Source organism: Peromyscus californicus, unplaced genomic scaffold (genome assembly GCF_007827085.1).
Source record: "Peromyscus californicus insignis strain IS unplaced genomic scaffold, ASM782708v3 Scaffold_4__1_contigs__length_199733344, whole genome shotgun sequence".
Taxonomy (NCBI): Eukaryota; Metazoa; Chordata; class Mammalia; order Rodentia; family Cricetidae; genus Peromyscus; species Peromyscus californicus.
The window spans coordinates 162764949-162792648 of NW_026294562.1; the positions used below are offsets into that span (position 1 = coordinate 162764949).

Consider the following 27700-nt stretch of genomic DNA (forward strand, 5'->3'; position numbering starts at 1 on the left):
TCATTCCTGCTCGACAACATTATTAAGACAGCCCCCTACCAATGGTTTGACCAGGAAATGTAAGTCAAGGGGGAATGAGGAGCCTACCTGACTCCATTTTGAAGGCAGGAGCCATTGTGCTGTATTATTAAATGTGAGTTTCTGTTTACTGTAAGAGCTGAGTTGCTCTCCCTTTCCTAGGACCTGACCTTCCTGAACCCATGACCTTGATTTGTTTTTGAGAATACCTCACCCTCCCTGACCCTTCCTGGCCCCTCCCTAATCACGTGGTGGGTGACCAGTGACGTTTAAGGTTTTTCTGTATTTTATTGCCCCATCGTCTCCCTTCTGTAAAACTACTCCTGATTTTACTCCTTAAAAGGGGCCCAAGAGGTGGATTTGATGCTGTGCTCTGTAACCCGACTTAGGAGGAGACAGTCTCTGGCCAGCTCTTGGGTGCACCCCAATAAAAATAAAGCTTGCTTCAAGTTTGGCTCAAGTTGTGGTAGTGGTCTTATTCTCAGCGTTTGGGATAACAGTATGAGGAAGTTGGGAGCCAGATACTAAGATTGGGTCTGAGGGAGAAGGCTGAAACCTCGTGTCTGAGAGAGGAGGCTGGGGCCTGGTTTTCTAGGTCAGAGGAAGAGGTGCTCTTACGGGTCTGAGGGAGCAGGACTGGCGTCAATCTGAGCTGGGAGGGCTGGGGTCTGGACCCCAAGTCTGAAGGAGGATTGTCAGAGTGGGGACACCTGGGTCTAAAAGAGAAGGGCTAAGACCCCATCTCCAGGTCTGACGCAGGAGAGCCCTCTCAATTCCTGCAGGTTCGTGGCCTTCCTGGGAACACCCCCTCCCAGGGCCAGCCTTCAAGGACCCAGCCGGCGTATCTGTTCCATCTCACTGCTCCCTGGACTTTGGAGGTGGAGAGAGGCTGCGAGGGTGTGGGAGAGAAGTCAACGGGGGATGGCTGCTGTAACCCGATACTCCGGGAAAGTGGTGGTGGTGACTGGGGGTGGTCGTGGCATCGGAGCTGGGATCGTGAGAGCCTTTGGTGAGTAAGGGTCTTCATGCTTGGTGTCTGAATTTTTGGAAAGGACGGGTTCACAGAGTGGGAGAAAGAGAATCTCATTCTTTTTTTTTTTTTAAGTGATCTTTTTTTTTTTTTTTTTTACTTATTCTTAAGTGATTTGTTTATTATTTTTTCTGTGCATTGTTTTTGTGTTTGTACGAGGGTTTTGGATCCCCTGGAACTGGAGTTACAGACAGTTGTGAGCTGCCACATGGGTGCTGGGAATTGAACCTGAGTTCTCTGGAAGAGCAGCCAATGCTCTTAACCACTGAGCCATCTCTGCAGCCCCCCAGTTTCATGCTTACACAAGTCAGTTTGGACTGTTGGTAAGCACGATACGGCTCTCATCAAGAGTTCTTCCCCTGGCCAGGCGGTGGTGGCGCATGCCTTTAATCCCAGCACTAGGGAGGCAGAGGCAGGCGGATCTTTGAGTTCTAGGACAGCCAGGGCTACACAGAGAAACCCTGTCTCGAAAAACCAAAAAGAGTTCTTCAAGCCATAGCTGTGAGGAATATATTTCTTGTAGGTTTGGGATTTTTCTAGAATCCAGGATGGCGGCCGAGCAGCAGCTGGATGAAGAAGGGGAATTTGTCTCAAAGACTGCCCTTTGAGAGGACTGTCATGAGACAGGTCACGAGAGCCAGGTGCTCCGTGTGGCCACAAGAGGGCAGCAGAGGCAGCGACCCAAGTCTACAGCCTCTAACACTTCTTTCTCTCTGTTGGCAGTGCACAGTGGGGCTCAAGTGGTTTTCTGTGACAAGGATGGTGAGTGAGTCCCCCACTGACGCAGGGACCCCAAGCCTAGCCCTCCTCCCTCAGACCCACATGCCTAGACCCAAGTCTCCTTCCCCAGACTCAGGAGTCCAAGCTCCTCCCCAGACCTCTACCCTCAGACTGGCGTCCAAGCCTCAACCCTCCTCCCTGAGACCCAGAGTCTTTCTCTTGCAGCGGCCAGGGGCCGGGCTCTGGAGCAGGAACTCGTGGGCACTGTCTTCGTCCCCTGTGACGTGACTCAGGAAGGAGACTTGCAGGTGAGTGTTCCCTGCCTCTACCCCCCATCTCCAGCACCCAGCACCCTCTGCATGGCCTCTTTGTCAGCTCAGTACACGTGGGTCCTTCTCTCTCAGGTCTTTAGGAACGAGCAGAGCTTGAAACCCACGCTTCCTGTAACAATTTCTGACTCCCCTGCCGCAGAATCTGTTCAGTGCCCTCAGGTCTGGCCCCAGTCTGGGCCTCCGCTCTCTCTGCCTGTCTGCTCCCCACCCTCCTCTGGGTCTGTAGCCTGAGTCTTCTGCCCTCACAGTCTTCCACAGTGGCGGCCTGGTTACTGTTTTATCCACTCGACACAAGCTAGAGTCATTTGGGAAGAGGGAACCTCAGTAGCAAAGATGGCCACACCACATCCCTGAGGTTGTGACCTCACTGGGCAGGTGGTCCTGGATTGTATGGGCTGAACAAGCTGTAGGGAGCCAGCCAGTGAACATGGTGTCTGATTAGTTCCTGCCTCCAGGTTTCTGCTTTGAGCTCCTCAGTGACCTGACAGTTGTAAGCCGAAGTAACCCTTTCCTCCCAGGTTGCTTTTGGTCATGGTGTTTTGTCACAGCAATAGAAACCCTGACTATGGCAAATGGTAACCGCACCACAGTGCTTAGGCCTTTGGTCTGCGTCCCCCAGCTTCCTACTTCCTCTCCCTGGACCTATTCTGTGACCCTGATCCCACCTCACTCTACCTTGTCTTCCTCAGCTGAGCTTGTCCAAGGCTGTCACCTCACTGCTCTCCTCCTGATGTTTGTTATCTCCTCAGACTCTGATTTCTGAGACCCTCTCTCGATTTGGCCGCTTGGATTGTGTGGTGAATAATGCCGGCTACCGTAAGTTGTGTGGCTTGGGGGCTAGTGTCCTCCGATGTCTACTTATATCCTATTCTCCCATTCCTCCCCCCTTTTTAAATTTATTTATTTTTAGTGCATTGGTGTTTTGCTTGCATGTCTGTCTGTGTGAGAGCATCAGATCTTAGAGTTACAGACAGTTGTGAGCTGCCATGTGGATGCCGGGAATTGAACCCAGGTCTTCTGGAAGAGCAGTCAGTGCCCTTAACCACTGAGCCATCTCTCCAGGCCCACTTCTTCCCCTTAAAAATGATCACATTTGGCTGGGCGGTGGTGGCACACACCTTTGATCCCAGCACGCGGGAGGCAGAGGCAGGCAGATCTCTGTGAGTTCGAGGCCAGCCTGGTCTACAGAGTGAGTTCCAGGAAAGGCTCTAAAGCTACACAGAGAAACCCTGTCTTGGGAAAAAAAAAAAAGTTTAAAAAATTATTACATTTATTTGTATGTGTGTGTAATATGTGGGTGCTACACACACTTGTGTACAGTACTTGTGTGGTGTTCAGAGTTCAACTGGAGGGGATTTGCTCTCTCCTTCCACCATGTAGGATTGCGCTCAGGTTGTGAGCCTGAGCTTCTGTCCTCTTTCTCTGCCATGTCCTCAGGCTCTGCTCTCCCCTTCTCCGAGCCTCAGTTTCCATCTTTGGAATAAGAGTTATCGCGGGGCGGTGGTGGCGCACGCCTTTAATCCCAGCACTCGGGAGGCAGAGCCAGGCGGAACTCTGTGAGTTCGAGGCCAGCCTGGACTACCAAGTGAGTTCCAGGAAAGGCGCAAAACTACAGAGAAACCCTGTTTTGAAAAAAAACAAAAAAACAACAAAAAACAAACAAACAAACAAACAAAAAACAAAGATCTGAAACATATCAAAAAGGTTTCAGCCGGGCGGTGGTGGCGCACGCCTTTAATCCCAGCACTCGGGAGGCAGAGCCAGGCGGATCTCTGTGAGTTCGAGGCCAGCCTGGGCTACCAAGTGAGTTCCAGGAAAGGCGCAAAGCTACACAGAGAAACCCTGTCTCGAAAAACGGAAAAAAAAAAAAAAAAAAAAAAAAGAGTCATCACCTTTTGTGTTGGGGTGCTGCAGTCTCTAAAGGAGACGGTGTCCCTTAGGTTATTCCCAGAGCCTGTGGAGCTCCTGCTTTGCTGAAGGCCCAGGCCCTTGCTGGTGACAAGGACACCCCAGGCACACTTTATCAGACACTAGGTGGTGTGGCACTCTGCGAGTTTTCCACCAGCCTAACAGCTGCACTGTGAGACAATGTGTCCCCACGGAAGCTAAGGCTCAGAGAGCGAGCACCCAGGCCCTCCGGAGTCCCCTCCAAAGACGGAGGTGCAGGGGACTGCCCCTGCCAGCGGGGTTCCCTGTCTTAGCTGCCTTTCTTCAGGTCATGGTAAAGGTTCACAGAGCTGCAGGGAGCTCACTGTTATCTGTGTCCTTCTTTTCTTAGGCTGAGGTGTATTCAACACAGCCACAGAAACAAATTTCCTTGTGGGGAGTGCGGGGAAATTCACATTCCACAGTGAGGAGAACTGACATGAGCTGGGCTCGGCTCAGAGACTTTAGTGCTGGAATGGCGGGCGCGGGGGGTGGGGGGGGTGCGGGGGGGGGGGGTGCAGCACGCCTCCTCTGCAGAGACAATCACACTCACCATATGCAGCCTCCTTCCTTGGCTTGCTCCCTAGCCCTTTGCCTCTCCTCTGGTCATCACCCCTCTCCTGTCTCCCTCTTCCCTTCCCGGCCTGGTCTCATTCTCCCCTTCCCTTTAGACCCACCCGCGCAGTGGCCTGAGGAGACTTCTGCCCAGGACTTTCGCCAGCTGCTGGAACTGAACCTACTGGGGACGTACACGTTGACCAAGGTAAGACAGGCACAGTCAGCTGCAGTTGGCGTGTGTCCCTCCTCTCATCAGGAGTCATGGTTTTGTGCCCCTCATCTTCCTGTCCTGTTCTAGAGCGGCGGTTCTCAACCTGGGGTAGCAACCCCTTTGGGGGTCGGATGACCTTTTCATAGGGGCTGCCGAATCTCATCAGAAAACATGGATATCTACATTAAGATTCACAAGCTGGGCGTGGTGGCAAATGCCTTTAATCCCAGCACTAGGGAGGCAGAGGTAGGCGGATCTCTGAGTTCAAGGCCAGCCTGGGCTACAGATCGAGTTCCAGGACAGGCTCCAAATCTACACAGAAACCCTGTCTCACCCCTGCCAACAAAAACAAAAAAGATTCATAACAGTAGCAAAATGACAGTTATGGAGTAGAAACGAAATAATTTCATGGTTGGGGGTCACCACGCCATGAGGAACTGTATTAAAGGGTCGCAGCATTAGGAAGGTTGAGAACTAATGCTCTAGAAGGATCCCGTTCTATGTAGGAAACAAATAGGCATAGATCTGCATCCCCCGCAGCTACAGCCTCCTCGGAATCTTCCAGAGCCTTCCAGGCCTGCTCTGAGGTGGCAAAAGAGGTGGGGCCGGGCTCAGATGGTAGAGTGCTTGTCCAGCAACCACGGAGCTGTAGCGTGACGGTGGAAACTATGATCTCAGCACTTAGGAGGTGGAGGCAGGAGGATCAGAAGTTCAAGGCCAATCTTGGCTACACAGTGAGATTGTGTCCCCAAAAACAAACCAGGAAGGAAGGGGTGAGGAGCTCGTGGTGCTTCCATAAGGAAGGACCTATGAAGGGTCAGTAAGAATATTTGCTGGTGTTGATGGGTGGAGAGAGAGGCCTTAGGTGTAAAGGCCATGCTGGCAAACCCAGTCTCCCAGCACTCAGGAGGCAGAGGCAGTCAGTTCTCTGTGAGTTCGAGGCCAGCCTGGAATACATAGTGAGACCCTGTCTCAAAAAAACAACAAAAAGGAGTGGGGGCACGGGAAGGGTTTTGCTCCCACAAATATTATTCTGGCCACACTTTCTGTCACAGTCCCATTTGAGAGGAGAGGAGGGGCCCCGGTTGTCAGGAGGGAGTCCTTTTACTCAGGATAGTCCCATCACAGAAGTGATCAGTTACTGGATCGGAGGGCATGTGACAACCCAGAACAGTCACCAGGGTCCCCTCATTCCTAGGCAAGCTGACACGGTCACTATGTGAACTGTGTGACTTTCTCAGGATGGAGCAGTCCAGACAGAGGCTCTCGGGTTGCAGTGTCCAGGCTGCATTTGGGAGTGGTGTGGTGAGCCACAGACCCTTTTAGGTTCCTGTTCTAGGAGGCTCCGGGGTGCTGGTTTGTGCTCAGTCATGTTTATGACCAGATCAGGCTGTGCCTGGTCAGATCCAGTGCCCACGGCACCGGGAAGGAACAGATTGAGCTTATCTAGGTCACACCGTGAATCAACACACCTGAGGAGGAGTGGCCCGAGAAGGCGGCAGAGGACAGGACCCATCTCCTGAGGCTTCCCACATCACATTCTGACCACAGAGTTCTTTGCACAACCCGGACACACCATCTCCCTCCATGGGACCAAAGGCTTTCTCGTAGTTGTGCCGAACGGACAGGGTTCTGCACGGCGCCAGGTTTTCCTGGCTTGGTGAGGGCTGGACATTGAACAGCAGATGAAAACTCAGAGAGGAGAGAGGACAGAGGAGAGAGAGGGGAGAGAGAGAGAACCTGAAAAGACACATAAGTCCTTCCGAGAGGTGCTCTGGCATACCATAGACACGCCATTGCTGTGCCTCTGCCCACAGAGACCCACTGAGAACATGGGCGATAGTCTCAGTCCCATACCTAAGGGTGCTGCTGGCCGCTCTCCAGGGACCAGGTGTAAAGGGCTGATGTGTCTGTCTCCATAGCTTGCCCTCCCCCACCTGCGGAAATGCAGAGGCAACATCATCAACATCTCCAGCCTGGTTGGGACCATCGGCCAGTCTCAGGCAGTTACCTACGTGGCCACCAAGGTAGGCCAGCCCCCCTCCCCCCTAGTGTTCTTTCCTGGCTCTTTGGGCCTCAGCTTTGAGCCTGTATCCTCTCTGTTTTTTGGTTTTTTTTTTTTTTCACTTCTTGTTTTAAAAGTGTGTGTGTGTGTGTGTGTGTGTGTGTGTGTGTGTTGGTCAGAGGATAACTTGCAGGAATCAGTTCTCTCCACATGGGTCTCAGGATTGAAATCAGGAACTCAAACCTAGCAACAAACGACCTTATCCTCTGAACCATCTCACCAGTTAATTTTATTTTATAATTTCTATAGTCTCATTATATAGTTCTGGTCTGCCTGGAACTCACTCTGTAGACCAGGCTAGCCTAAAACTCAGAGATCCTCCTGCCTCTGCGTCCTGAGCAATGAGATTAAAGGTGTGTGCCACCTGACCTGTTTTTTTTTTTTGTTGTTGTTGTTTTTAAAGATTTATTTATTATGGATACAGTGTTCTGCCTGCAGGCCAGAAGAGGGCACCAGATCTCATTACAGATGGTTGGGAGCCACCATGTGGTTGCTGGGAATTGAACTCAGGACCTCTGGAAGAACAGCCAGTGCTCTTGACCACTGAGCCATTTCTCCAGGCCCTGTTTTTGTTTTTTTCAGACAGGGTTTCTCTGTGTAGCTTTGACGCGTTTCCTGGAACTCACTCTGTAGCCCTGGCTGGCCTCCAACTCACAGAGATCCACCTGCCTCTGCCTCCCTTGTGCTGGGATTAAAGGCATGCGCCACCACTGCCCGGCCTGTTTTGTTTTGTTTTGTTTTGTTTTTTTTAAGAATATTTTGGGGTGGGCTAGACAGATAGCTCAGCAGTAAAGAGTGCTTGCTGCTCTTTAAGAGGACCAGAGTTTGGTTCCAAATACCCACACTGGAAGGCTCACAGCTGTAACTTCAGCCCCAAGCATCTGGTGACCTCTTCTGGCCTCTGGGAGCATTTGCATATCCATGCGCTTGTACATATTTAAAAGATAATATTTGTACTTCTTGAACACTTTCATACATATGTACAGTCTATCTTGATCATACTCCCCTCCCCTCCCCTCTCAAACCACTGTGTGCCTCTAACTCGTCTCTCTCACCTGGTGTCCTCTCTCTCTCTCTCTCTCTCTCTCTCTCTCTCCTCTCTCGTTTTCTAAGTAACCCACTGAGGGCATCCACTAGCGCATGGACAACCTACTGGTGACCACACCCCTTATCCCCAGCAGCCGTCAGTTACAACAGTCTTCATTAAGGGGTGTGGCCTCATCAGCCCCTCCCTGTCACCCTGGAATGATAACTGCTTCACCTTGTGCGAGTCTCCTGCGGGAAACCCTAGCTGAAGTTAGTTCATGAAAACAAGGGCCGTGTCACCGCCAGAAGACAGCATTTCACGGACTGCTCTCTGCCCCCAGATCTTATTCGCTTTGCCTTCTCTTCCATGTTGACCCCTGAGCCGCAGCATGGGGTTGCTGTGTGGATCTCTCTCATCTAGGGCTGAGCACTCAGCAGTCACTAATTCTCAGCGTGTGAGTCTTCACATTAACTGTTGCACGCGGCCAACAGGAGCTTCTCACTGGGCGTGGTAGAGCTCACATTCAATGCCAGCACTCAGGAGGCAGAGGCAAGTCTTTCCCTGTCCCTCTAGCCAGCTCCCAAATAATGACATGGACACTTGAAAGCTTGGCCTTAGCTTAGGCTTGTTTCTAACCGGCTCTTACAACTTAAATGAACCCGTTTCTATTAACCTGTGTTCTGTCACCCACCCCGCTTCTCCCATGTCTCCTGGCATCTCTGCTGCACCTAGATTCATCTCCTACTTCCTCTCTCTCTGCCTGGAAGTCCCACCTATACCTCCTGCCTAGCCATTGGCCTCTCAGCTCTTTATTAAACCAATCACAGCAATATACCTTCACGCCCAGTACAAATATCCCACCACAGAGGTAGGCAGATCTCTGTGAGTTTGAGGGCGGCCTGGTCTACAGAGGCTGTAGTGAAACCCCGTCTCAAACATTAACAACAAAAGAGCAAAGAGCATTTTGACTGAGGCTGCACTGTGGTGGGTTTGCCCCTGGGGGTTGTGACCTCCTGAGCCATGGACTTTTGACCAGGTTTACAATATTAGGCATGAATTCTCTCTAGAACTGGCTTCATAGCCAAGCAGAAAGCAGTTAGACACCCCCATTCCATTAATGCCACTTTTGTACCAGCAGACATATCTTCTTGTTTGGCAGGTCAGTACTTCAGCACACAAGGTCTGCGTCTAGGTAAATCTGGTAATGACTTCTCTCTCCCAGGGACCTGCATAACATTTTCTGGGACTTAGCAGCAAGGAGGAAGGTTTCAGGCCAGTTCTAGCTTGATTTCTCAGTGTCCTGAAACCAAAGTTGCGTCTTCAGCAGTGAGGTCACTAAAACGATACACTCTGTATTTTGTGAGTGTTTCGTCCGCATGTGTGTATATGCACTGGCCTTTCTGGTTCATGTGGAGTTCAGAAGAGGGAATCTGATCCCCTGGAACTGGGCCGTCATGTGGGTGCTGGGAATGGGACCTGGTTCCTTGCAGGAACAGTCAGTCCTCTTAAGTGTTGAGCCATCTCTCCAGCTGGGATTTTTTAAATTACATTTTTATTTATTTCATATGTGTCTTTGTCTCTGTGTATCTCTGTGCATATGTGCGTGTCACAGCACACATATGGAGGTCAGAGGACAACCTGGAGGAGTCAGCTCTCTCCTTCCACCATGTGGGTCCCAGGAATCAAACTCAGTTGTCAGACTCGGCAGCCAGTGCCTTTAATACTGAGCCATGTTGCAAGGCCCTTCTTTTTTTTTTTTTTTTGGTTTTTCGAGACAGGGTTTCTCTGTGTAGCTTTGTGCCTTTCCTGGATCTCGCGCTGTAGACCAGGCTGGCCTCGAACTCACAGAGATTCGCCTGCCTCTGCCTCCCGAGTGCTGGGATTAAAGGCGTGCGCCACCACCGCCCGGCTGCAAGGCCCTTCTTGATTTTATTTGAACCAGAGTCTCTCCCTGCAGCTGGGTTGGTACTAGAGATTCATGGCAATGCACCTGTCTCAGCCTCCCAAGTTCTGGGACCATAGGTGCCTAGGCCCAGAAATGTCCCACACTACCCCCCTCATTTAGTCCTGAGTTAGAGCAGCAACCTGTAACAAATTGGTCTGCACAGAGCCCACGCACAGGGAATGTCTGCAAGATGGCTGAGACTAATCTCACCGAGGCTAAAGTTTGCTGCCCCCCTGCCTGGAAGAAGAGGATGGGAGGGCCTCCATCTTCAGAGACTCAACCCTCTCTGGTCTCTGCCCCTGCAGGGGGCAGTGACAGCCATGACGAAAGCTCTGGCCTTGGATGAGAGTCGATATGGTGTCCGTGTCAACTGGTAAGCTGATCAAAGCGGACAGAGGCTGGGGCAGCTGGGGATGTCAGGACAGAATTAGCATACCCTTCTCTTCTTCCTTCTCTCCCTTACCAGCATCTCCCCAGGAAACATCTGGACTCCACTGTGGGAAGAGCTGGCAATGTCAACTCCAGACCCCAGTGCCACCATCCTAGAAGGGACCTTGGCCCAGGTAGGAGGGGCTGAGAGCTGGGAGGGATGAAGGTACCAGGGTGTGTGTGTGTGTGTGTGTGTGTGTGTGTGTGTGTGTGTGTGTGTGCGCGTGTGTGTGTGTGTGTGTATGTGTGTGTGTGTAGATCAGGTCAGGTCTTTCTCCTCTTCTCTCCTCCTCCTTTGTCTGTCTGTCTGTCTGTCTCTCAGAGCTTCATATAATCCAGTCTAGCTTGGACCTTGATATGTAGCTGGGAACATCCTCGAACTTCTGATCTTCCTGCTTCTGTTTCCCGAGAGCTGGAGTTACAGACGTGTACCGTTCCTTGTGTGTGTTCACTCGCGCGCTTGCGTGGCCGTCTCACCCTCTAGCCCAGGCTGGCCTTGAACTCAGGGCAAACCTGTCGAGTAGGCCTCTCTTGCTGAGATGACAGGTAGGAGCCAGCATGCCCGGCGGGAGGCCGCTCTCAGTTCTCCTCCTGCCTTCTCTCCCCAGCCCCTGGGCCGCATGGGCCAGGCCGCTGAGGTGGGGGCTGCAGCCGTCTTCCTGGCCTCTGAAGCCACCTTCTGTACAGGACTCGAGCTTCTCGTGACAGGGGGTGCAGAACTGGGGTATGGATGCAAGTCTAGCAGGAGCAGCCTCGCGGAAGCCCCCGTCCCCCCACCGTAATTTCCACCGTGTTATGTCCTACCCATCCCTCTTTTCCTTCCTTTCTCTGTGGTACTGGAGATTAAACCCGGGACCTCTTTTGTGCCAGGCAGGGGCTCTACCACTGAGCCACACCCCAGCCCCTCACTGGGGGATTCTAGGCAGGGGCTCTACCACTGAGCCACACCCCAGCCCCTCACTGGGGGATTCTAGGCAGGGGCTCTACCAAGGAACTGTCCATTCCCAAAGACACTCAGGACGAATGGCTAGCTGTGGTGTCTGTTAGCATACCAAAGCACAGGCTGGCAGCTGGCTCCCTCAGTACTTCTCTCCATTCTTCTCACACTTGTCTCCTATTCTAAGCCTCTCCAGCCCAGTACTTAGCTTCTGACTCCCATCTAAACATGGCAGTTCGGACGTATGTGCCCCTGTTCCCCTCATCCTCTCTCTTCTCTCCCCCACCCTCAGCCCCCCTGGCCCAAGTTCAGTCTGGACTCTTCCAGATGCCTCTGGCTGTATTCTTCTTATATATAATAAAACCTGCTTCTCAACCATACCTTGCTGTGGTCACATCATCATTTCATTCATGAACCACAAACCCAGCCCCTCACTGGGGGATTCTAGGCAGGGTCTCCACCACTGAGCCACACCCCAGCCCCTCACTGGGGGATTCTAGGCAGGGTCTCCACCACTGAGCCACTCCCCAGCCCCTCACTGGGGGATTCTAGGCAGGGACTCTACCACTGAGCCACATCCCAGCCCCTCACTGGGGGATTCTAGGCAGGAGCTCTACCCCTGAGCCACACCCCAGCCCCTCACTGGGGGATTCTAGGCAGGGACTCTACCACTGAGCCACACCCCAGCCCCTCACTGGGGATTCTAGGCAGGGGCTCTACCACTGAGCCACACCCCAGCCCCTCACTGGGGGATTCTAGGCAGGGGCGCTACCACTGAGCCACACCCCAGCCCCTCACTGAGGAGTTCTAAGCAAGGAGCTCTACTACTGACCTATAAGTTGCCCCTCCCTCACCTAGCATTCCCCACCCCAAATTCCAACCTGCATCACCTACCTCCCAGGGTTCGCCCCAACACCTTAGACTCTACCCACTTATCATTGGTCCTGCACTCATGAAAACAACTTGTATCCAGAAAGGAAACATCATATTTATTTCCTGTTCTTTACACAAGTCTGTCCACACTAGCCTTGCCTCCTTCCCAGCTACCTTTAGGCCACGTGGGTATTCCTGACCCCTGAAGAACTCCAGGAGACCTTGCAGCAGGAGCGAGAGGTGCTACCTTCTGTCGCAGTTCTGAGCGCAGTTCTGCTTCACCTGGGCGCAAATTAAAAGGCCCGCTGGGGAGAATAAATTAAGTGGTAATTGGTGGCTAATGAAGGAGCCTGCCTTTATTCTTGGCCCTTAGGGGAGAGGGGTTTTGCGCTCTTTGCCAGTGCGATAGTGAGGAGGCTGGAGGGAGAATCTTGAGCACTGAGGTGGTGTGGAGTTGAGACATGTGGGTCAGAGGGCGGAGGCCGGGACTTGCAATGCTGGGTTTGGGACTGAAGGACACTGCGGGGGTGCGCTGGGGAAAGATCAGGCCCTGGACACCCCCCAGGTTGGGCGCGGGCGCAGCAGCATTCCCCGCACCCCAGGTAGGGGGTGGAACTGTGAGGCTGCTGTGGATTGGCCAAGGCCGGGGTGTGCGGCAATCGCTGATTGGCTGCGGCGGGGGCGGTTGCTGCTGTAGGGTCCACCCGGCAGTTCCGAGGTGGAGGGAGGAGGGAGGGCTTAGCAGCAGAGAGCCTGAGATCGGGGGTGTGTGGGGTGTGTGGGGTGTGTGTGTGTGTGTGTGTGTGTGTGTGTGTGTGTGTGTGTGTGTGTGTGTGTGTGTGTGTGTGTGTGTGTGTGTGTGTGTGTGTGTGTGTGTGTGTGTGGTGTGTGTGTGTGTGTGGCGGGAGATGGCAGAGGCATCGTCTGTGGGGGAGGGTGTGTGGTTTGGTTACTGTGGCCTGGGGCAGTGTGTGTGTGTGTGTGTGTGTGTGTGTGTGTGTGTGTGTGTGTGAGAGAGAGAGAGAGAGAGAGAGAGAGGGCCTAACCTGTGTTTAGTGTGTGTATGACAGGGGCTAACCTGTGTATCGTGTGAGTGTGTGTGTGTGTGTGTGTGTGTGTGTGTGTGACTTCTGATTGGGAAGAACCTGTGGCATAGTGACCGGGAAGTGTGTGTGTGTGTGACTTCTGATTGGGAAGAACCTGTGGCATAGTGACCGGGAAGCACAATACGGAAGAACACTGCCACAGGTTTAAATTGCAGGGTATAGCTAGTCTAGACAACTGTAATCCCTATACTTGTGAAGTTGAGGCAGGAGGATGGCAAGCTTGAAGCCTGCCTGGATTACAGAGTGAGGCCCTGTATAGATGTATTATGTGTGCATTAAGTAGGTTTTTAAATGATGCTGGCAGCAGAGAGCTCCTGATACACTAACTACCCCTGAAGCCCTAAAGTTGGGGAGCTGTGGATGACGGGTGTGGCTTGTGCACCCAAGCTGTAGGCTGATGTGAGGGTCTGTAGTGAGCTGCTGAGAGATACTCTAGCTTTCTTCTCTAAGGAGACCGGAAGGAGCGCACAATGAACTGTCATTACAAAGAACACATTGTCTCTTCGTGCAGAGGGAGGAGTCTTCTATCCCTGTCCACCATCCTCTCCCCGAAGTCCTGTTCTTTTTGTTTCATTTGTCTGAGACAGGAGACTGGCTCTCTCACCTAGGATGCTCTCTCACGTTTGCAGCAAATCTCCTGCCTCAGCTTCCAAGGGCTTTTCTCTGCACCTGCTGACATGGACAGTGGGCTTTTCCTCTTTGTCAGAATACCTGACCAAAAGAGCTCTGTGACTCTTGCTGTGATGACTTTGCCACTGACAAAGTTCCTCTGAAGATGCATTTTTTGCTGTTTTATTTATTTTTAGAAATTTTTTTCTCATAGAGACTGTTATATAAATAATCCTGGCTGTCCTGGATCTCGCTCTGTAGACCAGGCTGGCCGCGAACCTCACAGAGATCTGCCTGCCTCTGCTTCCTGATTGCTGGGATTAAAGGTGTTCACTACCACCCCCTGGCTGGAAAATATTACATTTTTATTTTTATGTGTATGAGCGTACTGCCTGCACATATGAAAGTGTACCGTGTGCATGCCTAGTGCCCGCAGAGTTCAGAAGAGGTCGATGGATCCCTTGGAACTGGAGTTACAGACAGTTGGGAGCCACTATGCGTCTACTTGGAACCAAACCCAGTCCTCTAGAAGAGCAGTCAGTGTTCTTAACTGTTGATCCCTCTTTCCAACCCCTGTCTGTTTTGAGGCAGGGTCTCACTATATAGCCCTGGCTGGCCTGGAACTTATTAGGTGGACCAGGATGGCCGTGAACTCACAGAAATCCTCCTGCCTCTGCCTCAGAAGTGCTGGGATTAAAGACATGTCCACTATACCCAGCAATTAAAAATTTTTTTTAAAGGTCTGGAGATGTAATTCCAGTGGTTAGAGCGCTTCCCTAACATACAGGAGGCCATGATGGGTTTAGTCTCCAAGTCCTGTAAAACAAAAGCCAAGGCCAATGCCTGGCTGGGCATGAGTGTGGCCGGGGCGGGGCAGGACAGGGTGGAGGGCAAGATGGAGCGAGTGTATGACAATTCTGGACCGTTCCAGGATTATGTTCTTTGCAGCAGAGCCTGGGTCCCTGAGGTCCTATAACTCAGAAAGGCCTGGCAGAAGTGAGGCCCGCAGAGAGCAGCCATCTGCGGGAGGGGGCGTGACAGGGCGGGGCCGGAATGTCTTTCACCAGGCCGCGCCCCAGGCGCGCACAGTTACCGGCCCAAGCACGGATCATGGCTGCGGCAGTGCTTCGGCAGGTGGGTGCGCGGCCGACCGGCGCTCCAGCCTCTGGGGAACCCGATGGGGGCACACTTCCGGATGGACCACTGGCGTGCAGCCTTTCCGGCTTGGCGTCGTTCCTCTGCGCCTCGGGTTCCGCTGCGGGACGCAGAGGCGGACGGGGCCCCACGGAAAGGAGTGCCGGTCTTTTTAACCGGGCGGCAGAGTGGGGAGACACGGGTGGGGTGCGGGGGGTACCTGATGCGAGGATCCGTGGACCGGGAGGTCGGAAGTGGGGAGCATGGAGGAGGGCTGTAGAGGGAGAAGCACAGGGAGGAGGGGATGCGAGGAAGTTTTGGCTGGGACATGCAGCCCGCGGGTTTTAAGGGCCAGTCGCTCTTGTGTTCCTTTAGACGAGGGGCCCAGAACTTCTGGGGCCTGGTGTCTGACTAGGCACGGAGTCTTGGCTGGGAATTGGAACCAAGATCTTATTTCTTGGAACAAAAGGCACTTAAAGACGTGTGTAGTGTCTGTTTGAGGCTCCGTACCTGGTTTTGTAATCCGAAGCAAGCGTCTGTATGTCAGAGCGACACAGATCCTCCAGGCAAGAGTATTTTGGTGCTTACCGATGGTGGCAAGCAGCAGAGTTTGGGAGATTCTATGATCTTAAGAGAACATGATTTATAAGTGAGGCCGGCGCAAACAGCTGGGCCATCGGGAAAACGTTTGTTGTTAGCTGGTTCCTGACTATCTGACACTCTTAGTCCAGGCTTGTGAATTCCTGAACAGACCTTTACATTTCCCAGTTCTTAACGATGGACAGAAATGTTCTAGACAGACACTGTCTTGGGATATGATAGGGACATCAATCTAGGCTCTGATGGTGTGGTGTTTTGGGATGGGTACAACTTTGCCATACTGGGCCAGTCTCCAATTCTAATGGGACAAACCTGGGCTCTGAGGAAGATAGTTTTATCCTGTAATGTAGACGCTCCAAAAGGAGCCTGCTCAGAGCTATGAGTGCCTGGTGGTAAGTGCCCACACGGGGAAATCCTGGATTATAAGGAAGACATTGATGGCTAGGGTTTGGCCAGGACTATCTTGTAGGGACTAGTCTAGATTGACATTGGAATAGTTCTTGGGTCTGAAAGAGACATCCCTCAGACTTGCCAAGGACAGTCCTAGGCTGTAGAGGGGGAACATGTTGTGTTTGGAATGGGGCAGGAAACAGCCCTGTGTTAGGACAGCACATGGCTCTGCAGGGGACGGTCCTGAGGTGACAGGGGTTGTAATACAGAGAGCACTGGACTTTCTGCAAGTCTGGTGGAAGTATAACCGACGATCAGGACGGCCTGGGCTATGGGAAGAGCAGTTCTGGAATCTGATGAGAGTGTGGTGTAGGACAGTTACCTGGGACAGGGCAGCACTGTACAGTGGTCTTAGTACTTTGCTGACCTGTGGTGGAGAATGGAGCTCTGACAAGACCACCCCTGATCTTTGATGGACATCTGGGCTGTGTTGAGGTTCAGCATTTGGGGCTGCCTGGGACATGAAGGGAACACCACCATGTCAAACAGAACCCTGCCCTGCACACTCGCCTTTAATTTTTAAAACTCTGCTTCTATCCCTATTACACTTCATTCCTGTAGCCCACCTGCCACTTAGGTGCCATCTTTGGACTTAATTCCCAAAGTGTAGTGGGGGACGGGGTGTTCTTTGAACCCAGAGAAAACTGCGGCCTTAGAATTGCTCCGAGAAGAAGAGAATAGCACATCATTGTCACCAAGGCTCTGTGGCCAGTTCAGACTAATCTCTGGGCCTTGGCATAGTGCCTTCTCTTGCCTCGAGGCCTCTAGACCCTTGTGCGCTTCCTGCCTCAGCCTCCAGAGTTCTGTGACTAAGGTGTGTACCGTCAAACCCAGTTTAGAATTTCTTTGCCACGATCTCTGCTTCTCCCTCCTCCTACTGTTACTCACCTGCCCCGTTCCCTGCTACATTTTTATTTATTCCGTATGTGCACGTGTGTGGACCCACGTGTGTCATGGTGCCTGTGTGGAGGTCAGAGGGTAATGAGTCAGTTCTGTCCTTCCATTGGCTAGAAGGAGTGGGTCCCAGGTACTAAACTCAGGTCCTCAGGCTTGTGGACAAGTGTCCTTACCCAGTGAGTCACCTCAATAGCCCTCTCTTTGTAATCCTATCTATTTTGACATCTCTTGGCCTCCATTTCTTTTTTTTTTTTTTTTTCGGTTTTTCCAGACAGGGTTTCTCTGTGTATCCCTGGCTGTCCTGGAAATCACTCTGTAGATCAGGCTGGCCTCGAACTCACAGAGATCCACCTGCCCCTGCCTCCCAAGTGCTGAGATTAAAGGCGTGCGCTGCCGCCGTCCGGCTCTTTTCTTTTTGAGACAGGTTCTCAAAATGTAGACCAGGCTGGCTTTGACTCAAAGATCTGCCTGTCCCTGTCTCCTCAGTAATGAGATAAAAGGGGTGCACCCCCCGCACCCTGCTCCTTCATTTCATTATTATTGAGACAGGATCTTATCTAAGCTAGGCTGGCCTCAAACTTGCTACATAGTCAAGGATGCCCTTGGATTCCTGATCCTCCTTTTTCTCCTTCCCAAGTGCTGGGACTGCAAGGTTTGTGTGCTGCTGGGAAGAAATAAACCCAGGGACCCTGCATCCTAGGCAAGCATTCTACCAACGAAATAAACCCCCAGCTCCATTTTTTTTCATTTCTTCATCTCAATATCTCTTTTCTGCATTGTTCAGCTTTTCTGGCTCACTCTATTAAACAAAAACATTTTTTTTTTGGTTCCCTCTGCTCCCGCCTCCATACAGGCTGCCCTACCCCGTGTATGGTCTTCCCCGTACTATGAGTGTCTGATGCGGGTGGTAGTGTTGGGCAAGCTTCATGTCACCACCCAGAGACATAGGGGGGGTTGTCACCCTCAGACCACCCCAGAAGACTTATCTGAGGGCTGGAAGACATGGGCACAGTTGTGAAAGTGCTTGCCACATGAGCATGGAAACCTGAGTTTGACCCCTGGAACCCAAGTGAAAAAATAGTAGGTGTGGTGACTCACTCTTAAAATGTCGTCATCGGCCGGGCGGTGGTGGCGCACGCCTTTAACCCCAGCACTCGGGAGGCAGAGCCAGGCGGATCTCTGTGAGTTCGAGACCAGCCTGGTCTACAGAGCGAGATCCAGGACAGGCACCAAAACTACACAGAGAAACCCTGTCTGGAAAAAACAAAAACAAAGACAAAAACAACAAAACAAAACCCAAAAAACATATATATCATCATCGTTGGTGAGGTGGAGACAGGAGGTTCCTGAACCAAGTTGGTAAGCTCCAGAACCCAATCATAGTGCCTGTCTCAAAAAGCAGGATGGGCTGTGGGGTGAGGGTTGTGCACACCTTTAATCCCAGCACTCGAGAGGCAGAGGCTGGTGGATCTCTGAGTTCAAGGCCAGCCTGGTCTACAGAGCCAGGACTATGCAGTAAGACCTTGTCTCAAAACAAAAACCAGGATGGGGGTGGGGGGGCTGGAAAAGTGTCTCAGTGGTTAAGGGCACTGGCTGCTCTTCCAGAGAACAATTCCTAGCACCCACGTGGCAGCTCACAAGTATCTGCAACTTAGTCACATCTATTGGTTGTGACTCCCTTACACAGACATCTGCACACCAAACACCAATGCACATAAAAACAAACAAAAACCAGGATGGATATCACCTGAGCAATGACATCTGAGTTTGTCCTCCATATGCGAGTATGCACGCGCACACACAACACACACACACACACACACACACACACACACACACACACACACACAGAGCTTATCTGAGCCAGGTGTGGCACACACCCCTATCATCCCAGCTAGTGCAGAGTCTGTGGGAAGAAAATCATGACTTCAAGCACTGGGCTACAGAGTGAGTTTGAGGGTGGTGAGCAGCTTAGTGAGACTCTGTCCCAAGCTCCCTCCCCTCAAAAAAGAAAAAGAAGGAAAGAAAGAAAAAGTCTGCTTCTGGCCCAGACTCATCCACATGGCATCCAGGACTCACCTACTGACCTGTGACCTCTGCTGGACCCCCTCACTCATTGGCCATCACCAGCTCTCCCAGCAGGAGCAGGCTATTTTCCTGTCTTCCTCAAACTCAGGACCCGATGCTTCTCCATGGTCTGCAGAGAAAAGCATGAAGTCAGAGGTCAACAGGAAGGGGCCTCCTGGGCATAACTAGATCTGCATTCCATGTAACCTCGGGGAGGATCAGCAGAGATCTGTGTATTGAGTCTTGAGTCTTGAGTCTGGCCAAGGGCAAGCACAAGGTGCCCTTCAGCCGTTGACCGGGAAGAGCACAGCACTGGCTGCCCGGGTGAGGGTGTTCCAGCTGTGTGCCCGGGGTTGTAGCAACTCTTAGATATTCCCAAAGAGTAAGCATTAGGACCCTATGTCTGAGGGAGGAGGGCTGGAATCTTGCACTTGTGGGTCTGAGGGCGGAAGATTAAGGAGGACCACTGGGTCTGAAGGAGAGGGCTGGAGTCTGAAGCTCTGGGTTTGATGGAGAAGCACATGGCCTTTAGGCCTGGGTCTGAGGGAGGAGGTCCGGGGTCTGGGCTGCTCACTTCAGGGATAAACAGGACCCATTCTTTTCTAACTCTCCTCAGGTTTTGGGCCCCCAGACCAGGAGTCTCCCCTTACCTGCTCACTGTCCCTGGTCGTTGTCTAAGCTGGTAACAAGCGGTGGCCAAAGTTCTCTAGCAGGAGGCACGCCTCTCTGGACTTTGCCCGGCATGGTGGAGGGGTGGGAGCTGACTTTGGTCTTTCTAGGGATAGTCACCCAGATAGGGACTTGGGCAGAGCACAGAGTCTGTCTAGAATGTGCTGGAACTGTGACAGAGCCAGCCTCATGGGTCTCCCAAACAAGAGGGGGCATTTGGGAGCCAGGGCCCCTGCTCTTCCTGCCTCTTGCCTTGGTCATATTTATTTCTCTCCCCACCCCAGGTCTGGGCTCAAAAACTTCTCCCTGTCCCCTGGCTTCTATGTGGGCCCAGAAGATGTGTGTCCTCCAACTTCAAGGTAAAAGGGGGCCCTGGGTCTAGGGGAGGAAGCCTGGGGTCTGTTCGCTGTGTCAGAGGGAGGCAGGTCTCATCTGTCTCTCTCTGAGGTCGGCTAGTCTTCTGCTCTCAGGTGTTATAAAGAGATAGTGTTGCGTTTCTCAGAAGCCTGGTGGCTCCTGGTCCCCGGTGGGCTGAGGCGGGGCCACGGGAGCTCTAGTCTCTCAGGTTGCGGACGGCAGTGCCCTCTGTTGATGTTGTTGTTGTTGTTTTGTTTTTTTTCCTTTCAGGCTGCAGACCTCCAGGTCCAGGTGACCAGAGAGCCGCAGAAGAAGCCGAACGCTAGCCAGCCACTGCTGTTCGGAAAGACGTTCACAGACCACATGCTAATGGTGGAGTGGAGCAAGGAGACAGGCTGGAGCCCTCCCAGGATCCAGCCCTTCCAGAACCTCACGCTGCACCCAGCCTGCTCCGCCCTCCACTACTCTCTGCAGGTGGGACCAGCTGCTCCTGCTGCCCGCCCTGTGGCATCTTCTCTCTGCTTGGCATCTGGCCGAGGTCACCTCTCCGGCGTGTTGCACGTGTCTTCCTCTGTGGATCTGTCTTCTTTTCCCGAGGTCACCTGTGTTCTGGGACCCAAGCTAGGTGACAATCAGTTCCTAAGATGAACAGATCTTGGCTTTGTTGGAACTCTGTGCTCTGAAAGAAAGTGGGGTTCTGGCAAAGATAAAAACAGGACAGGACAGCGTATGCGGTCAGAAGAGCTAGGTTGGCAGACACCGTGGGGTCTCAGAGTGGCAAAGGAGGCCTCGGATGTCAGGAGAGCCACAGAGAGGAGGAGCTTTGGAGGAGCCTGGATATAGTAAGACCTCCACAGGCCCCGTGGGAAGTAGTATAGCTCCAGCATTCAGGAGGTTGAGGCAGGAGGACTGCCGTGATTTGGAGGCTAGCCAGGGCTATAGCTGGAATTGAAAAACCAGTAACCCTATTTCCTGTGACATTCCTTGAGGAGTCTTGCCCGTCTTTATTGCCGAAGTATATTCCATCCGACAGGAGGTCTCATTAGACAGTGCCTACTGTGGGACACTTGGGTCCTTTTCAGCCCCGAGGCGCTCTAAGGAATGTTGCAATAACAACCAGGTGCCCGTATTGCTTCCTCTAAATGCAAGCGTATCTCTGCCCAGTGCCTAGAGCTAGCGGGTCAAAGGGCACCTGTGCGTTCAACAGTGTAACTGTGTTCTCTCTGTAGAACTTGTACCAGATTCCACACTCACTGCCCAAGCCTGTTTCCCAGAACGAAGCCTTGCCAAACTTGTAGAATTCTTCCAGTCGCCCGAAGAGCTTTTAAAAGTTCTCAAAGTGGCTGGGCAGTAGTGGCCCTCGCCTTTAATCCCAGCACTCGGGAGGCAGAGGCAGGCGGATCTCTGTGAGTTCCAGGCCAGCCTGGTCTACAGAGCGAGATCCAGGACAGCCAGAGCTACACAGAGAAACCCTGTCTCGGAAAAAAAAGAGATAACAACAAAAAAATTTTTCAAAGTGATTTTTTCTCTGTGTGAGTGTGGAGGCCGTGATTGACAGCAAGTGTCTTTCTCAATTGCTCTGCAGCCTGTTTGAGTCAGGGTCTTTTGCCTCCCTCCCTCCCTCCCTCTCTCTCTCTCTCTCTCTCTCTCTTTCTTTCTGAGACAGGATTTCTCTGTTTAACTGCCGTGGCTGTACTGGAACTCACTCTGTAGACCAGGCTGGCCTTGAACTCACAGAGATCCACCTGCTTCTGCCTCCTGAGTGCTATGATCAAAGTGTGTGCCACCACCAGCCATGGGCCAGCATCGCCTGGCTATTTTATTTATTTTTATTTTATGTGTACTAGTTTTTGCATGCATAGAGTTGTGTCTGTGTGTCACTGTGCATGCAGTCCCTGCAGAGGCCAGAAGAGGGCATCTTGGAGCTGGATTTACTGATGATTGTGAGTCACCATGTAGGGGCTGGAAACTGAACCTTGCCATCCCTCCAGCCCCCTAGGGTAGGCTTTAAAAACTATGTAGGAAAACTTTTTTTTTTTTTTTTTTTGGTTTTTCAGGACAGGGTTTCTCTGTGTAACTTTGGAGCCTGTCCTGGAACTCACTCTGTAGACCAGGCTGGCCTCGAACTCACAGAGATCTGCCTGGCTCTGCCTCCCGAGTGCTGGGATTAAAGGCGTGCGCCACCACCGCCCGGCTTAAGAAAACTTTGTATATTGTGAGCCTTTTTTTCTTGCGTGGGGTGATTTTGAGACAGGATCTCACCCTGTGGGTCAGGCTTCTCTCAAGCTGGCCTTAACTGGGCATGCTCCTGCCTCTGCCTCCTGCGTAGTTAAGGTAACAGGCTTGAGCTACATGGCTGCCTTGCCCTGTGCTTTCTGAAGTCTCCATCCCTCTGCCCTTCTCTGTCTCCGTTTGTATCTATGTGTCTCTTGCTCTCTTCATGCTGCGGGACTTGGCCCTGAGCAGTCCCCCTCCCCGTCTATCCTGCAGCTCTTCGAGGGCTTGAAAGCATACAAAGGCAGGGACCGGCAGGTACGCCTCTTCCGGCCATGGCTCAACATGGACAGGATGCTACGTTCTGCAAGGCGCCTCTGTTTGCCAGTGAGTGGCCAGTCTGCCCTAGAAGGAGAGAGGGCAGAGGGTGGTTGGGGAAATCTGGACCCCTGACTCCTATGGGATCCACCCAGGACTTTGACAAGCAGGAGCTGCTGGAGTGCATCCGCCGGCTCATTGAGGTGGACAAGGACTGGGTTCCTGATGGCAATGGAACCAGCCTCTATGTGCGGCCTGTGCTGATTGGGAATGAGGTGGGCATTGCTTGGGGAGCGGCTAGTGTGGGGCCGTGCACATCCACATCTGTGTCAGAGGGACAGACAGGCTGAGCCTGGACCCCGGGTTCTGGGGGAGGAGGTTGGGCCTAGAGCTCTGAGTCTAAGGGAGGAGGAGGCTGGAGTGTGGACCCCTTGGTCTGATGCTGCCCTGTGCACACCATAGCCCTCGCTGGGTGTTGGCCTGGTCACACAAGCCCTCCTGTTCGTCATTCTTTGTCCTGTGGGATCCTACTTCCCTGGAGACTCCATGACGCCCGTCTCCCTCCTGGCCGACCCCACATTCATCAGAGCCTGGATGGGTGGGGTCGGCGACTACAAGCTGGGGGGGTGAGTACTCCCCACATCCGTGAGTATTTGTGCTCTGGGGGGAGGATGCTATAAAAAGGTGAGCCGTAGCGCTCTCCACGCTTCTTGGTCGGGCTGTGCCTGGGTTCCGGGTGGGAAAGCTCTTCTCACTGACTCTGTAGTTGGGCTCCGGGCTTTCTTTGTGTCCTTTGTTATCCTTGGTGTCTGAAACTAAAAACAGAGGAGGATGGGGTGCCTTCCTATGGACAAATGAGCTCAGAGATGGAAGCAGGAAAGCCGAGCCCGAGCCCATGGAAGCCTCTAGAAGGCACGATTGCCCCTAGCTTTCTTCCCTGCCTTGACACCTGTGCTGAGCTGTCCCCATGCATAGCTCCCTGTTTCCCCTGGACCTCAGTCCCCGTTCTCCCCCTCTGGGGTCCCACCACTCTGTGTTGCCCACGGCCTTGGCACAGGATATTGTGAGGTGGCTGAGCCTCCCGGGGTCAGGTCAGGTGCAGGCGACTGGCATACTGGAACAAGGAAGTGTGGCGACACAGGGCGGCTCCTCGGGTCCACTCAGAACAACATGAGGTCTTCCTGGTATCAGGCCCTGAGCTGGCTGCAGCTGGGCTGCTGGGAACGCTAGTGTCCAGATCTACACGAGCTCTAAGGCAGGGTTCACAGAGCCGTGTGGAAGCTCCACGTAAGAGGTGGCACTTCATTTGTGGTTTCTTGGCTGCAAAGGTAGTGGGAGAAGCCAGGTGTGGTGGCGTGCAGCCATGTGTGCCATGCAGTCACCGATCCTCAACCAGCTGAGGCAGGGAGACTGTAAAAGGAAGCTAGAGGACAAGGATCAGCAGTAGAGCCCCTGCCTAGGATCCCCAGAGAGTTCAGTGATAGAGTGTTTACCTAGCATGTGAGCGGTCCTGAGTTCAAACCCCACCACCCAAAGAAAGAAAGCAGTGGCACTGATTCTCTAACTCTGGGCCCTGGTAAATGGGCTGGTGGAATAGGATCACAGTTGGCACAAGGGAGGCAAAGAAGACCAGTGTTTGCACAAGGCTCAGAACATGGCTTGGGATCCTGTCCTGAGACAGTGGGAACCTGGGGCGACATAGGAGTGAGTAAGAGGTGAAGTCTGGTGTGGGTAACACCCTCAGGTTAAAACAGGATGAAAGCCAGTGTGGGGTGTGTAGCTGTGACCCCAGCACTTGGGAGGTGGGGACAAGACTAGCTTCAGCTGCATAGTGCTTTTGAGGCCACCTTCTGCTCAAAGAGACCCTGCCGCCCAGACCAGCTGGGTGTGGTGGCACATGTCTTTAATCCCAGCAATACAGATGCACAGGCAGCCTGGGCTACAGAGTGAGTTCCAGAAGAGCCGGGGCTACACAGAGAAATGCTGTCTCAAAAAATGCAAAACCAAAAATAAGAAAAGTGGAGTAAAATAAGCCAAACCACTGGCATCACTATGCCCTAATCTAAATACTCTGGGGTACAGAGAGGAGAAGCTGGAGAAGCAGGAAAGGGGGCCCACCAACCACACAGGGCCCCAACCTTGACCGCAACTGTTAGGTTAAGAATTCTGTCTTGCAGGTTTGGGGAGCCCTCACGGAAGGGCTGTAAGTTGGGGAAGGAGACTCCTCCTTGGTTGTGTTGTGGGGGGTGTGGGGGATTCTCTGCCCAGTCTGACCGGGCTGCCCTCCAGGAATTACGGGCCCACTGTGGCTGTGCAACAAGAGGCCAGGGAGAAGGGCTGCGAACAAGTCCTCTGGCTGTACGGGCCAGACCACCAGCTCACTGAGGTGGGCACCATGAACATCTTCGTCTACTGGACCCATGAGGACGGGGGTGAGCTACTTGTGACCCAACCCACACCCTGTATGACGGCCTGCCTAACTCCTACCGGGTTGCAAGGTCTCCTCCGGGTCCTGGGCAGGTTGCTTCTGAAAGAAAGGGGAGATCACTTAGGGGTGGGAGGCAATGACACCCATCTTCATCCCTGACTTAGTCCTGGAGCTGGCAACTCCCCCACTGGATGGCATCATCCTGCCTGGAGTGGTTCGACAAAGCCTGCTGGACCTGGCCAGGACTTGGGTAGGACCTGCATCTTGGGACCATAGCATCTGAGCTGTGTCGCTGTGGTGGCTGCTGGGCCCACTGCCACGCCCTCTCTTCTCTGGGTCTGTCCCCCACGCTTGGGCCTCTCTCTGTCTTTCCCCGCAGCCTTAGGGAGGGAGCGATGGTGGTCTGCAGCGGGACAGGAGTATGGGGACTGGAGTGTTTCTGCCCCCGTGTTATGCAGGGTGAGTTCCGGGTGGCAGAGCGCAAGGTCACCATGAAGGAACTGCAGCGGGCGCTGGAGGAGGGCCGGGTGCGGGAAGTCTTTGGCTCAGGCACGGCTTGTCAGGTCTGCCCAGTGCATCAAATCCTCTACGAAGGCAAGGTGAGGCGGAGATGCCAGGGGAGGTGGGAGAGAAAGGGGGAGCGCCCCATCCTCATGGCTCCTTTTCCCCAGCGACTCCACATTCCCACCATGGAGAACGGGCCGGAGCTCATCCTGCGCTTCCAGAAGGAGTTGAAGGCTATTCAGGTGAGTTCATGAGCACGGGAGCAAGAGCTCTCATAATGGGTCCTTCCCCCTGAATACCTGTGGCCAGGAGCAGAGGCATTTTCTGTACTTCAGGTAGACGCCTTTCCGTGAGTCTCTGCGGCTCTGGGTCCTAAAGAGATAACCCCTTTTTTCATGAGCCTCCCACGACTCCCTTGGGCCCTGGGCTGTCACTATGGCATGATGAGCCATCCTCCCTTGCCCCTCCATGGCCTGGAGTATTCCCATTCTTGTGAGCCCAGAGCTTCCAGAGGACCTCTGGGCTCACTTCCCGGTGAGCTAGACCTGAGGTGATTGGGTATCCTGGCCCCGTGCTGGCGCCTAGCACTACACATTTGAGCTGAAAATGCCTTTTCCCAAGAGCCTTCAAGGCTTTGCAACTCCCTGCCTTGATGTCCCTCTGGACTTGTGGGCGAGCCTCTGAGTCTAGGACTACACTTCCCATGAGGCACTGAGGCGCAGCTCTGTGAGCTGTCAGTTGAGACGTTGCGAAGCCTGCTGGGAGTTGTAGTGCAGCTGCCGCACTGCAACAACTCCGTTGTCCGGCAGTACGGAGTCGGTGCCCACGATTGGATGCTTCCGGTGTGACGCTGCCAGCTCTGCCCTCACGGATTGGATCCGCGGACCTATAGCATCCAGTCCAGAGTCCGCGCCTCTCAGACTCAGGAGAAGTGCAATAGAAAAAGGTCTGGCCAGACACCTGGGTCTCTGGCGCCATCGCGTGGTCACTGCACTCCAAAGCCTTAAGGCGGGACCCAGACAATTTGAACCCCGCCTCAAGGGTTGGGCCTCAGGGCTCAGATGCCTCAGCTGCTTTGAAGGGGGATCCTTGGCATATCATTCTCAAGCTGGATCCCCGGTGCTCTCCGTGATTCATTTTTTCCCCTCTCTGCCCTTGCTGCAATTTTGAAATAAAATGCCAAAGAACAAGAGATTGTCGTGTTCAAAGCGCCACCCTGGGACCCCAGGGGCTCAGCACATTTTATTATCAGGGATTCAGCACATTTTATTATCAGGGATTCAGCACGGAGGCGTCTCTGACCTGAGGGATCCTTCTGTACTTTAGTACCGAACCCCACTTAGTGGATTCTCCCTGCCACACCAGATCTCAGGATCTTCTCTCTTCTTACAGGGCATTGGTGCCCAAGCCCTGTTCCTGGAGCCCTTGATGGCTCTGTCCTTTCTTGTGTCCTCCTTGGCCTGACCTCCCAGCCTGGTCTTCTGCCTGTCTCTGTGTCCCAGCTTCCTCTTTGTCTTCCTGGCCTTCATATGCTCCCATCTGACACCAAAGACTGTTTGTATAATTGTGCCTATCTTAGGGTTTCTATTGCTGTGAAGAAACACCACAACCATGACAACTCTTATAAAGTAAAACATTTCACTGGGGTGGCTAGTTTGCTGTTCAGAGGTTTAGTCCATTATCATCATGCCATGAAGCATGGCGGCATGTAGGCAGACACGGTGCTGGAGTAGTAGCTGAGAATTCTATATCTTGCAGGCAACAGGAAGTCAACTGAGACACTGGGCAGTATCCTGAGCATAGGAAACCTCAAAGCCCACCCCCACAATGGCACACTTCCTCTAGCAAGGCCATACCCATTCCAACAAGCCACACCTCTTTTTTATTTTTATTTTATTTGCATTGGTGTTTTTCCTGCATGTATGTCTGTGTACGTATGTCATATCTTGGAGTTACAGACAGTTGTTAGCTGCCATGTGGGTGCTGGGAATTGAACCTGGGTCCCCTGGAAGAGCAGTCAGTGCACTTAACCACTGAGTCATCTCTCTAGTCCAAAGCCATACCTCTTAATATTGCCACTCTCTATGAGGTTATAGGGGCCAATCCAAACTACCACATTCTACCTCCTAGCCCCCATAAGCTTGTAACAATACCAAAATACCAAATGCATTTAGTTCAACTTTAGAAGTCCCCATAGTCTATCACAGTCTCAACAATGTTTCAAAGTTCAAAGTCTCTTCTGAGATTCATTCAATCTCTTTTTTAAAAAAAAAAAA

General features: G+C 52.8%; 2 protein-coding genes across 9 annotated transcripts; both read left to right on the forward strand.

The window, feature by feature from the left end:
- The first annotated feature begins 939 nt into the window (after positions 1–939).
- Hsd17b14 (hydroxysteroid 17-beta dehydrogenase 14) lies at positions 940–8155 on the forward strand. The gene is made up of 7 exons (XM_052760258.1): positions 940–1027; positions 1772–1810; positions 1994–2076; positions 2850–2916; positions 4698–4789; positions 6718–6822; positions 8039–8155. The coding sequence occupies exons 1-7, from the start codon at positions 940–942 to the stop codon at positions 8153–8155; spliced, it is 591 nt and encodes a 196-aa protein (XP_052616218.1).
- Positions 1713–26616, forward strand: Bcat2 (branched chain amino acid transaminase 2). Of its 8 annotated transcripts, XM_052711902.1 has the most exons (17): positions 1713–1810; positions 1994–2076; positions 2850–2916; positions 4698–4789; positions 6718–6822; positions 10138–10205; positions 10299–10395; positions 19888–19962; positions 20231–20434; positions 22451–22561; positions 22648–22767; positions 22955–23118; positions 24782–24924; positions 25085–25170; positions 25379–25519; positions 25592–25666; positions 26234–26616. In XM_052711902.1, exons 6-17 carry the CDS (start codon positions 10153–10155, stop codon positions 26270–26272), a joined length of 1308 nt encoding a protein of 435 aa, XP_052567862.1. In that variant the 5' UTR covers positions 1713–1810; positions 1994–2076; positions 2850–2916; positions 4698–4789; positions 6718–6822; positions 10138–10152; the 3' UTR covers positions 26273–26616. The 8 variants fall into 8 exon arrangements, 7 of the variants coding, with proteins under 7 accessions (XP_052567862.1, XP_052567863.1, XP_052567859.1 ...); XM_052711903.1 differs by lacking the exons at positions 1713–1810; positions 1994–2076; positions 2850–2916 and adding an exon at positions 4212–4321; XM_052711899.1 differs by lacking the exons at positions 1713–1810; positions 1994–2076; positions 2850–2916; positions 4698–4789 and adding an exon at positions 8308–8436 and having other exon boundaries at positions 6727–6822.
- Positions 26617–27700: the final 1084 nt, after the last annotated feature.